The sequence below is a fragment of the Lepidochelys olivacea genome, assembly GCF_965140295.1.
Source record: "Lepidochelys olivacea isolate rLepOli2 genome assembly, chromosome: 13".
Taxonomy (NCBI): domain Eukaryota; kingdom Metazoa; phylum Chordata; order Testudines; family Cheloniidae; genus Lepidochelys; species Lepidochelys olivacea.
This window is the reverse complement of record NC_140423.1, coordinates 17,928,840-17,945,113: the sequence shown is the minus strand read 5'-3', so window position 1 is coordinate 17,945,113 and position 16,274 is coordinate 17,928,840. Positions and strand designations below refer to the sequence as shown.

At 42.7% G+C, this 16,274-nt stretch overlaps 1 protein-coding gene across 3 annotated transcripts in view; it reads right to left on the bottom strand.

Moving 5' to 3' along the window:
* The window catches only part of PREX1 (phosphatidylinositol-3,4,5-trisphosphate dependent Rac exchange factor 1), a 226,362-nt gene that overhangs the window by 85,339 nt on the left and 124,749 nt on the right, over window positions 1-16,274 (bottom strand). For 2 of the 3 annotated variants that reach the window (XM_084645550.1, XM_084645549.1), the window contains exons 6-9: window positions 11,625-11,786; window positions 6,481-6,614; window positions 2,770-2,885; window positions 1,145-1,294 (exon numbers count right to left, since the gene is read on the bottom strand). In XM_084645550.1, coding sequence (XP_084501676.1) covers window positions 1,145-1,294; window positions 2,770-2,885; window positions 6,481-6,614; window positions 11,625-11,786 — 562 coding nt within the window. The remainder of the gene's footprint in view (window positions 1-1,144; window positions 1,295-2,769; window positions 2,886-6,480; window positions 6,615-11,624; window positions 11,787-16,274) is intronic. The other variant, XM_084645551.1, reaches the window with a different exon arrangement.

Below are 16,274 nucleotides of genomic sequence, written 5' to 3'. Positions count from 1 at the left end.
ACTGACCTAAGTTTGTGCTGGCAGAAGTAGGTAGTTACAGCTGCAAATGAGGCCAACTGCACCCACAAAACAGTGCCTGCAAAATGGGAGGACACTTCTATAGGTCAGGCTCCTAATCTCCAAAGTGCTTTGGAAACGTTAACTGGCCACACCTCTGCCAATGAGTTATTGTTCCCATTTTGAAGATAGGGAAACAGGCTGAGTAGTCAAATAACTTGTCTGAGGCTACAGAGGGAGTTGGTGTCAGAACCTTTTCACTCAAGGATTCCTGGCTCCCCATCCTGTGTTTAGGCTCCATCGACATTACCTCTCTCTTACAGAACAGTTCGATCAGACAATCATGTGTTTCATTCAGTTCCAGAAAGATAAAAGCGATACAAACATTTGCACAGATTTGTCAGCATTCCTAGTCTGCGAAGTCCAAACAGTCCCAAAGATGTTCTCCCTGAATTGTTTTATTTCAATGCACAGCCCAGAAACATTTAGGTTGATTCCTTGTGAGGATGAGATTGTAGCACCGCCTGGCAAAAGGCTGGTTTTTTCCATCTTGCAGACTCTATTTACAAATAAAAGACTTAAAAATCGATTAAGTGTAGACGTTTCAAAGTGCTTCAATGCACAAAAGAAACTGACAATTTGATTCCTGTAAATATAATGATGCATGGGGATTAAAATGCCATGGAGTAAATTAAGAAGTAGATGCTTCCAGTCACTTGATTCTCTTGTCATTAAAGTTGGCCATTAAAAAGCCACTGTCATATGGAGGAAAACTTTAAGAAACTAAAAAGAAAAGGAGTACTTGTGGCACCTTAGAGAGTAACCAATTTATTTGAGCATAAGCTTTCGTGAGCTACAGCTCACTTCATCGGATGTAAGCTGTAGCTCACGAAAGCTTAAGCTCAAATAAACTGGTTAGTATCTAAGGTGCCACAAGCACTCCTTTTCTTTTTGCGAATACAGACTAACACGGCTGTTACTCTGAAATCTTTAAGAAACTAGAACAGCTTCTCTCTCCCTCTGACACATTCATAGTCACCCAAACATGTACGCACACATCCATGTATGCCTACACACGTGTTCACATACACAGTGTCTCTCCTGTGTGAGTCACTCAGTGCTGTTAGAATATATGCCATTCACTTACTCTCTCTCTGTTCCCTTTCCTTGATTATAGCATCCAGCCATTTCTGTTTGTCCTCTGGAGTCTTGGCCATACAGACAAACCATTTGTTTTTGGCAGTGTTGTGTATCTTCCAGCCATTAGTCACCGTGTAGCCATTGCTGTGGTAATCTGCTGCAAAAACACAAAGCACAGCCCAGACAGTGAATGGAAGGCCTGGCCCTTTAATGAAAACAAATTAACCTTGGACAACTTTGGACACAATTTCCATATTTAAATGCCCTGAATTTCACAGGTGCTGGGCACTTGCAGCTCTCTTATGGAAGTCAATGGAAACTGAAGGTGCTTAGCTCCTCTGAAAATCTAATACTCATGTAGGTACCTATCTTTAGTGTGCTAAGTTTGAAACTTGGGTTCTTGTACATTATGGGCCTGAAACTGTGACTGCTCAACAATCAGAAATCCCACTGATGGCAGTGGGAGTTCCATGCCTGAGGAGCAGTCCCTCAGTCAGCAAGAGTCTGAACAAGTCTCATTCCAAGAGCCATGTTAACAGTGGAAGTCCGCAGTGGACTCACCGATGGCTTGAGTTCCAGTGAAAATACACTGATGTATTTATGTTTTGTATTAGACAAATCCCTTAGTGCAAGGTCCTGCCAAGGAAAGTGAAAAGTGTCAAAGTACAGCCTTAGAGGCTGAAATTCTCTCATCACCCCATCATAAATGACATATGGCAGGGAGTGGCAGTGCACACCTGGAAGTGACACACACTCCCTCACACATGGACACATATACACACCGTGTTTTCCCAAGAGATCTCCTCTAGTTCAAACAGTGATTCATTCAGGGCACTCCTTATGGCCTGTGTTATATAGGAGGTCTGACTGCCTGATCACAGTGGTCCCTTCTGGCATTGGAAGCAATGAATCCATGAACCATCCCCTGGTTTCTCTGCTACAACCCAGACCTACAGCAACCTATAGTGTGAATCCTTTTCAGTCTCCATGCTCCATGTCCATGGCCTCAGCCCCAAAAGGGGCCTAATTAGTGATGCTTTATAGCTTGGCCTCATCGTACTAGAAGCTTTCAAATGAAAATCCTTTAAAGAAAATATCTGGATCTAAAATGCTGAGTGAAAAAGAATCTGCTCTTTGTCAATATTCTCCATTCTGAGCCTCCTGGGAATCCACTAGCTCCTCCCCACAACTTACATTGGGAGAATTTTTGCATTAAGAACATAGGACTCTTGCATTGTCCCCTTAGCCTGCCCCTGGCCTCAAGGACAAAATACCAACCCCATGACCCAGTGCAATAGCAAGAGGTGGGCCACTGAGGATTTGAACTGAAACCCACTAGTTCTTTTCTATCAACGCCAAATTCCAGTGCCAGCCCACAAGGACAGTAATATCTGATCATATTTCATTCATGGCAGCAAATCCTTTATAAATGGCTTGATTCTCAGGGTAACAATTGACAATATTTCAGATGACAAGAGTATATAATACTTTTTGCTGCTCACATGGGGCCTGAGTCAAAGGCCCAGGGAAGGACCCAAACTGCAACCAGATGCAGTACTTTTGTACTTTGCAGTTTACCAAGAGAGGCTATGGACCTGCTCTGTCCTTAGAGGGAGAAATCTGATCTCTTACCTGTCCCATCTTCCACATTCTCCACTTCCATGACCTCTGTGTTTATTCGGCCCCTGAAGATATAGAGGGATCCATTGATTGACTTGGTACGTTTAGACGCCTTTTTCCCAGCAACTCTGCAATTAGGAATCAGAAATGCAGTTAATAGCTCTCCTTTATCTTTGCCCAGAGGAAGAGATTGGAGTTTGTAAATGTGTTGGCTTTCTTTTAAAGATCTTTAAAATAATTTGCAGTAATCCTGTTTCAATTTACTTTATTAGGAGCTGGGAAAGTAACTATTAATAAGGCAGTAAAAATAATATACTAAATGCAATGAAAACCTGGGGCTGATGGATTTATATTGTTACCAATTCTACATGTGAATAAACAAGTGTAGCTGATAACAAATATCTTGCTTTAAATCTAGTGAACACTAGAAACAATAGTTCCACTCCGTTTGAGATATATTAAGACTAAAAAAAACCACCATGCCAACTGCATCCACATTATTCCAATTTCACTTTTCATGGGGATCTGACCATTTAATATAGTAATTCAATTATTCTATTGCACAACATGTCAATGATAACTATGCCATGTTGTCAGCATAGCAAAAAGATCTAACAGCTGCATTTTGCAAGATTTAATGAGCATTTTGACCTCTCTGAGTTTTGCTTTGTTGTGGGTTTGAACCAACCAGAAATGTCAGCACAGATTTCAGTGGACACAGCTGAATTCCACATGTTATTTGATGAAACCTCCAGTTTCGCATGATTTTGAGGTAAAAAGTTAAATTTGGCCTCTGTTTGGTTGACAGTTTTTGGAAACTTTCAGAACCTCCATTCTGAGTTCCTAGCTGGCAGTGAAACACACAGAGGCTAGTGTTACATGGTTTGCTATATGCATTTTGAAAGTCTTTGCATGTTGCATTCATACTATCATTGTTTGGTATAACAGCCCCATTGATGCAACCTTTGCATCAGAGTTTGTACCCTGATCATTCAATTTACAGAAGAATCTCTGTTAAAGTGTCTTGTTAAAAAACCTAGGAAAGGCCTTTTCACTGTTATGTCCTGGGCCTTTATGCATAGAAGATGTTTAAAACTATCCAGCTGGCACCTGCTGTGCTTTAATTGGCTCTCATATTTAAAAATAACCCCACTATATGAACCAGCACAAAACTGGCCAAATGAGCATTGTTTAAGATGGCAGGTGTTCAAATTCTGTGACATTAAGGGGCAGCCGTCGTGACATGCCAGGAGTCCAAGAGACATAAATAATGTTGCGATAAAAAGAGCTAGTCATAGAATTTCTGTTGAAATGAAAAACAGGTGTCAGAGGTCGGGGCAGTAGAGAATCAAAAAACTTTTGTGAACATTATCTTTCATTTTCCAGCTAGCACTGGTGATAAATACAAGTTGGTGATGATCAGATATTTACATGCAATCAGATTGACAAGGGTTGAAATCTTAGAGTCATTAGATCATTTCCTCAAGGGGACTGAGTTGATTCAAAAGAGAAGCTCTCCAGACAGCCCTGATGAAGACCTTCGGATAGACAGCCAATTTCCCCAAATGAGGCATATTATTCCTGACATCAGGACGCAATTTGAACAGCAATCAAAGCAGCTTCTAGCGTAACAAAACAATACTCAGCCCTGAAAATCTGTGTCATCAGTTTGTCAGACTTTGCTAGGCCTCTGTAAAAGATCAAACAGCAAACCTGCGTTTAAAAATCTGGGTCCGGACTCTGATCCCAAACCCATTTTATGGTGGTGTAACTCCACTGAGCTTAACAGATCAACTTCTGATTTACACCAGAGTGAGAGTCCATATTTTCCAAAACAGAGCAGCAGCATTTTGTCTTATTGTTGACATTTTACTGAAAGTTGTGGGCCTGATTCTGATCTCAGTTACACTGGAGTAAATCAGGAGTAATGCCAATGGAGTTAGACCAGTTAAAATCAGCGTAAGTGAGATCAGAATCAGGTGATTAGGCTTTAAGCCAGGCACCACTGTAGAAAGTGTTAACTTTCACAAAATCTGCATCCCATTAATGTGTCAGTTGTTTTCATGCAGCTGGCTGACAGACAATGCTATCACTTTTGCATAGACTTTCATTTCCACTCAGGACCAAATTATAAATAGCAGCTAGACAAGGGAAATATCCAAAATTAAAGTAGCCTTTTAGTCCCTAAATATATCTTTCATATTATGCAATGCCCAAAGGCTTCTTTGAATACTCTGCTTTTTAATGGAAATCATATTCTGGAGATTTGGACAGTCCATATTACGTTATTGAAGAAAGAGAAACAACACTGATCCCTTGGGGGAACTCAAAGCGTTGGAGCAGCCTGGTCCGATCCCACGCCAGAGTACAGAGTAGCTCAGTAATGTCTGCTGTGCAAAAACACAGACACTTGCTTAAAAGGCAGTGGAACATTTTGTTTCCTAAAACTTAGTGTTCCAGGAAGAGTGCAAAAGGGGACGGGTTGTACCAACCTAAACTACAAAGAGAACCAGAGAGCGAGAAAGCTCTTAGGCAGGCCAAAACTGAGCAGTAAAAGGTCAGATCCAACATTCTGAGTGTGAGGCTTCCTTCAGGAATGATTTGTAAAGGGGGAAAAGGAGCACTTTTAGCAGAGAGAGGAGAGGAGAGGAAATTGGTGAGGGTTATGAGAGGGGATATAATAGGAAGCAAGAAACGAAGAATGAAGGGAAAAGTAGGGAAAGGGGAAGGTGTGGGGATGAGATATGAGCCATGAAGGAAGAAATAAAAGTTGAAAGGAGAGTTAAATCAATATAACGTGGACTAATTGCTGTAGTAGCTATATCTGTGAAGAGCCTTGCACACTGTCAATGCTACATTAGTAATAATAGTTTATGCTAATAGGGCTATAAGGTGGCAAGATGGGAGAGTTAGTGTTACCAGGAAAAGAAGGGAAAATAATGAATACAGTTCTGTGGCTGGGAGCCTGGAAACCCTGGGATCCCAGACCCTGGGGCAATCCTCATAGGGATGTTGCCCCACAGCCATAGACCACGGAAACCCTGGGGTCCCTAAATCTGAGGCCCATGCTCCCCAGCAACCCACCAGGGTTCCATGGACACCAAGCCTATGTTTCAGCGGAAATTCGTCAAAACTGACACATTTCTAGAGAATATTCCAGTTTCAATGAATCTGCATTTTCCGTCAAAAAAAACCTGTTCCATCAGAAATTTCCTAACCAGCTCTACTCCTGTGGCCTGTCTTCTCCTTCCATTCTCTCTGGACTCCTCCTCTTGTCTCCTCTGCCCTCTCCTGATTTCACATCTTTCAGTTGGCCCCTCTTCTGCTTGGAACAACCTGCCAATGAATAGTGGCGAATTGCCCTTCTTCACAGCATTCCTGAAGACTCACCTGCTCTATGAAGCTTTTCAGCTGTAAGGGCCACACCTTACTCTGTTTCTTCTGTGCTGTATCAATTCATGCCTTTAGATTATACATTTTTCAGAGCAGGGACTCTGTTACTGGTCTGCACACTTATCCTGGTGTATAGCACTTTGTATGTCCACCCGACTGAATGAACAACAGTAGTAAAAGCAGATGAAAGGAACAGATAATAAACCTCTGACTCAGTCCTAGAGGCTGATGGGAGATAGCATAGATGATCGGCTGTTGCTGTTTTTCCCCTGGTGGAAGAGGTACATTTAAGAATTATTCCATAAGCCTGTTAATGCCTCTGGGGCTCACCTGGATTTCCGCTTGCAGTAGACCAGAAGGTTATCGAACAGAAAAAATGTTCTCTCCTGGATGTTTCCTGCTGAGATTTTCAACAAAGTCCCTTGGAGCAGGAGTTGTGTGCAGATATCAGTCAGATTGGACCCCTAGAGCAGAGAGAGACCATTTTATTTATTTTACCTTTTCTATTCTGAGGGTTCAAACATCGTTACTAATAATCTATGCATTTGTTTATCACATCTGTCACAACTAGAGCTGGGCAACATTTTTCAGACAGTTTATTGCCCCAAAAATGCAGTTTCGGGTTGACTGAAACTATTTGTGAATCAGAGTCAGATTTGGCTAATAGTTTTGGCAAAGAAAGAAAGAAGGGAGAGTAACGCATACAGCTCTGTGATATTTGGTTTTGCCACTGACCTGAAAAACCAATTATTTACTCAGCTCTAATCACAACTACTGAATGGTGAACTTATCATAAGTGAGATGGTAAATCTCCTCTTTCTTAATTTGGAATGTGACTATTTGTACTGTCCTCTCCCTGGAGTTTAAAACATGTCCTTATTGAAAACCTTATATACCATGATAAGAGTTCCCTGTTCAAATCAATGATCCTTTCTTCATAAGAAATCCCTTTGAGTCCCAAGACTGTTGTATTGCCACCTGTGTACTCTCTCCAGAACATCCGTTAGACTCTGTGCCCAGCATTGCAAATACTACAAGTTGTAGCCTTAAGAATGGGCAACGGAGCCTCCCTGATATTGCAGCTTTGTCATGTTCTCTGTTAACCATCTTTCTAGAAGATGAACTTACTAGAGATCCATCTCCTCAGTCCTGCTGTCAGTAGCATAGATAGCTGCTCTCCTTCCTCAAGTTCTCAACAAACATGTCCAAGTTAGAAACAAACCCGTGAAAATCATATGGTTGTGTCTTATATGGGCCAGGTTGTGCTCTGCGACAGTCCATGTGTACAAAAAACAATCACAAAGCTGGCTGAGGTAGCTGCTCAAGGATTCCCCAGCACAGTGGAGTTCCTAGGAGACACAGGGCCGCTGTAGCTGGTTCCTGGCCATCCTCTCCTTGTACCATTGTACAGAGTATGGATGGAGTGTCATTGTACTTGGTTGATTCCCAGCTAGTGAAACAGACCGTTGAGGACTTCTACATTTGGCACAAATTAAGTGGTAGGAATGTTCTAAGTTGCACTGGGGGCTGAACCAGTTCCAGCCAGCTCCATGATCAGAGGGTATAACCCTCTCTTCTTCCCCCTAAGCCTACACCAAGTACAGTTTGGCCACTCCCTAGGGTCTAGCCCTATGGTCCTATGTTTAGCATTATTTCACAGGCACCGATAGGCTTGGAAGTATTCTATTTTTATCAGTAAGATGTGGGTAAACATCAATTTCACCATACACACACAAACTGATGAAAAATATTACTATAGATAATTGAAATTTGCAAATAATCAAAGTAAGAAAAATGCTGCTTGAGAATTTATTAGTTTGATTTACAGTTATTTACTTTGTATATTCTGACATGATGTTTGCAATTTGTGTTTTAACACTTGTAAACCTTTAACTTTTTGAATCTCAATGCCTACTGTCATGAAATAATTATTGTCTGAACCTCCCATTGTCTAACCCCGCCCCTCATAATTTCCTGCAACTGTGAAAATGTAAAATGATAAAAATAGAAGAAAATGCTTAAAAATAAACATTGATATTATCTGTCAAAAATATGAAAAAACCCACTGAATTCAAATTACAGCCAATTATAAAATGATTGATCTGCCTCAGCATTAACACATCTCTTTACGATTCCTGCTGTTCTTTTAAGATGGGAATTTTGCTTCTCTGCACATATCAGATTTGGGGGGAACCTAGGGTATCAGCATGTAGTGATTGCACAGGGAAAACAGTCTATATGGGGTGTCCCTAACTGATTACTGTAGAATATCTTCATTGTTCTTTGCAGTGTTGTTGCAGCCATGTTGGTGCCAGGATATTAGAGAGACAAGGTGGGTCCAATAAAAGATAAAAACCTCACCCACCTCATCTCTCCCCTACAGAATTGTCAGTATGTACTAAATTGAAACAGTGTATGAACTGGTTCTGTGCTAAACAAAAGCCCCATGTAAATTATAAATTATACTGCCCATGATTTAGCACAGTTCCCACTGAGAAATGAATGTGAGCGGGGTTCATCCTGGCAAACAGACCCTGCCCTCAAAGTGCAGCTGTTTCCCTGTCCCTGACATAGTATAGTGCATCCCATCATTACATTATGTCTCGGAAATGGATTGAAACAACATTAGGCCAGGACTCTGTCCTGTGCATGGAACTGAGCAGGGCTGTGGAGGAAACATAGAATACTTGGTGAATATGTTGCAAATAGAGGCATAAGTGAGAAAAGGCTTTTAAAAAATGAAAACAGTACCCAATGATAAGCTGGATTGAAGTTACACGAGGGTTACAGTATAACTACAGCAAAGAAGGCATTTCATAGCGTGGGTACCCATACCCTTAGAAGGAAAAGGAAGAGAGAGTACAGGAGCAGCAAGATGTCACCCTGTTTCACATGCTGGAAATAATAATGGCAGTGCAGACTGCAAGTGGGATGAAGACTGGAGACCCCACTTGGACATCCAGCAGGACAGGCAGAGTCAGGGATGCCAGTAAAACTGCCCTGGTTTATTTAATTAGACACAATCGAAAACGTAGAGCTCCTCCCAAATTAGGTGTGCAGATTTAAACTGAAATGAACAAATTTAAACTGAGCTGCTCTCAGATTCTCCAGAGAGCCATGCAGCTTTCTTGGTAATCATAAAAAGCCTATCTAGTATATCAAGGTGATATTTGCTGGCTTTTTGACAATGTACGTGCTGTGGATTAAGCCTGCTAGAAGCAAAGGCCATTGTTGATCTAGAACAGGGGTGGGCAAACCTTTTGGTCCGAGGGCCACATTGGGGTTGCAAAACGGAATGGAGGGCCGGGTAGGGAAGGCTGTGCCTCCTCAAATAGCCTGGCCCCCACACCCTATCTGCCCCCTGACTGCTCCCCTCAAAACCTCCGACCCATCCAACCCCCCCTCCTCTTTGTCCCCTGACCACCCCCTCCCGGGACCCCCCACCCCTAACGGCCCCCCTGGAACCCCACACCCTATCCAACCCCCCCTGCTCCCTGTCCCCTGACTGCCCCGACCCCTATTCACACCCCTGCCCCCTGACAGGCCCCCTAGGACACCCGACCCATCCATTCCTCCCCCACTCCTTGTCCCCTGACCATCCCCTTCCAGGCTTATTTGAAAGCCTGGGAGGTGGGCAGGTGCAAGCCCCGCGGGGGCAAGACTCCCTGGCTAGGAACTCAGGGGCCGAGCAGGACAGTCCCGCAGGCCACAGTTTGCCCACCCCTGATCTAGAATGAGTGATGCAGGGAGCTTATATACATGATGCTAACATTTCAGGGGCCACATCAACACCATTGGAAAGGGAAGAATTCGTATTTTAAAGATGAGACTGTGATTAAAAGGTTAACTGAAAATGAAGGGGAAAACCTGTCCATGTTTTTTCTCTTTCCACACCCAACCCTGGAGCTGATATCACTGCACTGTTAAAGGAAAACATTTTGCTTAGTCCAGAAGTTGAAAGTTGCCATAGGTTGAGAGCCCTTCTCACTGGGAATAAACTGTGAAATGTAACTGAAGACATGGTTCTGAACTGCAAATGGTATCTGAGTCCCTATCACTTCTAGGGATGGCTACGTTGCTCAAATGTGACATCATTCTGTGAGACCCTGGCAGTGTTGAAGCCCAGGGTAAGGGACTACAAATCAGTTTCCAACTTGCTTAAATGTACATCAGAAGAAATGACACGGTCAATATTGATTTCTTTCTACAATATGTGAAGGTACTGCAACCTTCAAACCACCAGTAGGAGCCTCAGAAATGTATTTCATAGCTTATTGCTAGTGAAAAACACTTCTGAACTTTCAAACTGATGGGCTGAGTGACCTAGGTAGCATTCTTGTACAACAGTGCAGATAAACAGATCTCAAACTGTTCTCCTCCCTACAATGTTGCTGTGGGTTATTTAAACCCTAAAAAAATATGTGCGGTTTAGATATTGTTTTATATATGACATCATGGACACTTGCAGAGTCACCAGTGAGGCTTCAAAGTTCAAGACATGCCTCTGGACTAACTGACCCCCAAATCACATCAACGCTGTAAAGGTTTTAACTGCTTCTGAGAGTCTTGCTGTACTGAACTTTATCTGGCTTTGTTTGCTGAGCTTGCTATCCAAAAACCACACAGCTGGATATCTGTGTTGCTCTCAGGTCTTCAGCTGGATGCCAAGAACATCCTTCGGGGGGAAAATGAGCAAGGTTTAAAACAAACAAACAGTCCTGGAGCACACCCAAAAGTCCGAACATGAGGAAGTTTACATGACCTCTGGATAGATGTCATCAGCGAAGGAATCCTTAGCTGGCAGCACTCAGCCTGGATATTTTAAATGTCTGGCACACGAAACTCCTGACTCCTATCTCCCCATGAAGCCATTTCACACCACTAACTCCCTATGGTGGAGTTAAAATAAACTGTACATCTCCCTTGGGTTTGCAGCACTGCTAATCCCATGGCCTCGGCTAAAGACATCAAATTACAAAACTGACAAACTTTTTTGGATTAAATCTACTGCCAGAATCTACCACTGGATGGCTCCTTTCCAGACTGCCTTTCCCCCCAAATTTCTCATTCTCTCTCTCTCAGTCTCTCTCTTGCCGTTCTCTTCCCAGCATCCACTAATAAATACTTCACTAGAATCCCTTCCCTGAATTACCTAATCACAGCAAATATAGACATAGCAGCCCTAGCTCGTCGTTGTTTTGGGGGGAGAGGGCAGGGGAGACAGAAAATTTTTATTAAGGCAGGTGGGTCAACTTCGAAAGCTCCCAGGAAAAGTCAAGACTTGTAGGAAGAGGAATTTAGAACACCTTCAGTTTCATCCTCTAGACTTCCAAGTTCCTCATTTATATATACCACATAAGACATGCAGAGGTACCTGTATACAATGTGAGTCATTGCGCTCCAGTCCTTTGTGCTATGCAGCATAATTAACTGCCTACAGGGGATTTAGCAGCCCCACTGAGCTGCCACCATACCTCCCATCCTTCAATGTGGGACTGCAGCTGCTCAAGGGCTTCCAGCTTCTCCATCTGCCTCTTGGTTTCATTGATATTGGTGCAGACGGTCTTCATCGCCTGCAATGCATTCTGGACCGCTTGGTGATCGGGATGCTTAGAAGGTGTCCTCTTAGCTAGTTCCTAAAAAAGGTACATTGTAAACATGTGTGAGGCCCTGTCACTAGCATGGGATTCGAGTGCAGTTGCATAAGAAAAGCACTCAGGAGCTTGTTCAATTGAAGAAAATCATACGTCTGCTGCTGTAAATGCTGGTCTCTGAAAGGCTGTTAGCTAGTGGAGGGGTATTGTTATATTGCTATGTTGCTAAATGAGTGCAGCCATTGCATGCTGATAAATATGTTGTCAAGGCTGATTCCCCACTCTGGCCCTTCGAGTGCAGAAGGTGGGGGCCCACAAGGATTCTAAAAATTAATACTGGCCATTCCAGGCTTGTATTAAACTCCCAAGGTTACAGTTTTTCTCTGATGGGTGAGTAGATGCTACCACCACCCAAGTGCAAAACTCCTTTGAGAACCCAGTAAGGGGCACTTGGGAATTCCTGTGGGGTACCCTCAAGACCTTTCACCCCACTTCCCAGGAAGAGCTGAGAAAGAAAACAAAGGAAATCAGCTGTTGCCACCAGCTAATTAAACAACATGTGCACAAATCTCTTAGGACACAAAATCTACTCCTGTTCTTAAAAAAGGTAAATTTTATTAAAAACAAAAAAAAAGAAAATACATTTGAAAACTCAGGCTACTGCTAGATTTAAAAAAAACCCACTTACAAGAATTAAGCATCAAGAATAACCTTCTTGAGATCCAGCTTAAAGGTTACAAGCAAAACAAAAGCATTTGGGGTTAGCACAGAGGAGTCCACAAGCCATAAAGCAATAAAAAGAAATAAACCTAATGGCATCTTCCTCAACATTTCCTGATCTATTTACATATCTGGGGGTTTCAAGTGAACAGTTTCTAGGTATGATTCAGATGATTTTTCATACTTGGCCCCAAGTTTCTTACAGCATAGTTTCAGCCCTGTCTCTCCTTCTTCCCGAGAACAACAACAGACAGACAAAAGGGGAGTCTTGTTTCAATTTTTAAAAGTTATAGCCTTCCCATTGGCTCTTTTGGCCAGGTGCCCACACACTTCCTTTTACCTATGCATCGCAGTGACTTTTAACCCTTTACAAGTAAAGCAAGTAGAGAGCAGCTACTAAGAGGGATTTTATAGCTAACTGGCTGGCTCGTTAAAAGGGAGCTACTCCCCCCCAGCTTCATTTATCACATATGTCAAAAGAGGAAAGACATACAAAGCGTGTTGTGCTGTGTCACATGTTTGGTGCTAACAAGAACCACGCTAAATTGCATTAAATAATTACATAAAAAATAAATTATTTTCTGCTGCACATATGCAAACAGACATGTTCTCACGATAGCCCTATCTATGGGCTTGATCCTGTTCCCACTGAAGTCAGTGGTGCACCTCCCGTGATGTAAGACCTATAGTCCAGATTTTCAAAACAGCTCTGCCCTCAGCAGCCAACAGAAGCTGCATTCTTTTGAAAAATCTAGCCCTGTACGTGCAGGTAATAGGTTGGGTATCCCCATGTGCAATACTATAAATAACAGTGATAGTAACACTTTGGAAATCCTGGGTTGCAAGGCATTGTACAAGAACACAGCATTAATTCATCCTTCCAACATTTCTGGGTGGCAGGTGCTCATTATACCATAGGGGAATTCAAGGCACAGAAGATTAAATGACTTGACCAATGGTCACAGAGCCAGCCAGTGGCTCAACCAAAAAGTCCTGACTCTCACAACGTTGCTGTAACCCCTAGACAATCCCTGATGAGCCAAAGGCCTTAGTGGCCCCCGGACAAGCACACAGTGATCACAGAGAGGTCCCAGAAAGGAAAACCCTACCAAAGAACCTAGGGTGGCAATGAGAGAGGTCCAGATAACAGCAAGAGCTCAGCAGTTCTTCTCTGGATGAAGTGTAGTCAATGGGCGTGTGTTGTCTGGACTGATTAACATAAATATGAACAAACTGTCACCTGTAAAGAATTCCTGAGAGACTCCAACTCACATGGTTCAGATCAGAGCAGCCCAGCTAGCCACTGCCTGCTGGGGCACAGCCATGGGGATACTTTGGAACCTGATGATAATCACCAGTGATTAGGGTTTGGCAAATAGTGTAACCACTGTCAAATCATAATTCATCATTTTGCAGACCAATATTATTTTATTGCCAGCCTCAATTGGATAAAAGACTAAAAATTAAAAAAACCTTAGTGAGATTCACTGTTTCCTCTTGATACATAATATGGTGTTTAAGAGACACATTTTGAGCCCAGCTGGAATATTTCACGTTCTCTCAATATTCTTTTTCTTTTTCACATGACGTTGGTTGTTTTTAAGTTCTGTGACTGCATGGTAAACTGCTGCTGAGCTGCCTCATTCCACATTTCCAGAAAGGAAGCTGGAGTGAGCTTAAGTGCAGCAGGGCGGGCTGCAAACAGAGCTAAGAACTGTCACTTCAGGGCTACAACACCCAGACTGATGGTCTTCCATTTAGGGTAGAAGATTGGCTAGGAGACCTGGGTTCAATTCCTTGCTCCTCCAGATTTCTTGTATGACCTAGGGACAAGTCATATAAGGTATATCTACACTGCAAAAAAAACAGAAGTGAGTCTCAGAGCCCACTGACTCAGGCTCACAGAGCTCATGCTGCTGGGCTAAAAACAGCAGTGTAGATGTTCCCTTTCAGGCTCTGGAACCTGGTGAGGAAGCTGCGTCTCAGAGCCCTGGCACCAGCCCAAGTAGGAGCATCTACATTGCTTTTTTTAGCCCTGTAGCACAAGCACCGTGAGGGCTGGTTGGTTTGTTGGTTGGTTTTTTGACATACCCTTAGTCTTTTCTGTGCCTAAGTTCCCCATCTGTAAAATGGGGATAACAGCACTCTCTACTCCACAGGGCTGTTGTGAGGAAAAATACATTAAAGAGTATGAGGTATACAGATATAAAATTCGTTGATTTCTGCAAAATTGTTTAAGAGCCGATGCTACAGAAGTGCAAAGTACTGTCATTACTTATTTACTAACTAATCAGTTTTGTGTAACCTTTTAAAATGAAATCCACATCTTGAGGCTAAACTACTGTTCTCATGAGAATCATGGTGCATTGGTATTGCATTTTCTGGGCTCTCTCACTCTCATATGTTGGGTGCTGTATAATGAGACTATTCATCTTTGTACAGTAGAAGGTAAATTTACAGGGCTATACAGATTTGCAATAATAATTGACCATCAAATTCAAAACTGATAGTTTTAAAGAACAAAGTCAGATATTTCACTCCCTTGGATTATTTTTTTCAGTTTATCAAACCCCGTATTGCCCTTTTGCCAGGGCCCCTTTTTGCATCATGTATGGAACAAGCTATTCTAGGAACTTACACTCAGCTACAAATTTTCCTTCCTGAAAATTATAAGTGGTGACTAGTAATGGCTGTTGACAGGTGGATGATGGAGCGGAAGCATATTGTGCTGACAACCAGGAGTCCCATTAGGGGAGTAGAGTTAATTATCCTAGGCTCCAGGGTGATTTCCAGACTGGGTAACATATGCAACAGGGAAACGAGCTGGATCCCCAGTTTTCACCCTGCCTATAACTGTCAATCAAAACTCACAGAAGGAGATCCCATGAGAGGGCTGTTCTTACTCCCTGTAGGCTCCAGGTAAGGCAGGAGATGAGTGTTCAAAAAGAAAGGAAAGGATAATATGGTCATACATTACAGTCATCTGTCTCAGCCTCACATATTCAAAGGGGTGCACGACATTTTTGTTGCATGACTCTCATTAAAGTTAATAAAAGGTGTTCTGCAGCTCAAAGTCCCAAGTGCTGCTTTGGAAATGTATATGTATACATTAGTGCTCTCTATATACTTTCCGAAATATCATTGAGAGGTGGAGAAAATGGCCCTCCACTCCCCTCACACTAAACAGAAACAGGAATTCATCTTCTTCCAACAGAACGCCTGCCTGTGTGCTAGATCAATCTCCACAGCCGGCATATGCGTAAAAAGGAATGGCTTGCCACAGACTGACAGAAAAGCAACTCCCGCTCAAGCTTGGCACAGAGCTGAGAGAGCCTCCTGAGCCTGTGCTCTGAGATACCCCTCCCCTGGAAAAAGAAAAGGAGTACTTGTGGCACCTTAGAGACTAACCAATTTATTTGAGCATGAGCTTTCGTGAGCTACAGCTCACTTCATCGGATGCATACCGTGGAAACTGCAGCAGACTTTATATACACACAGAGAATATGAAACAATACCTCCTCCCACCCCACTGTCCTGCTGGTAATAGCTTATCTAAAGTGATCATCAGGTTGGGCCATTTCCAGCACAAATTGCCACAAGTACTCCTTTTCTTTTTGCGAATACAGACTAACACGGCTGTTACTCTGAACCCTCCCCTGGAAAGGCAGTGCCCAGGACTTCTGAAAGGCAGCTAGGTGCTTTTTTATTTTAGCAACAGATTTATGAATGCGCAGAGTAAGCGTTTGCCAGCATGCTGAAAAGCACTCTATAGACAGTGACCAGATGTTCGACCATGGATAGACTGTCCTA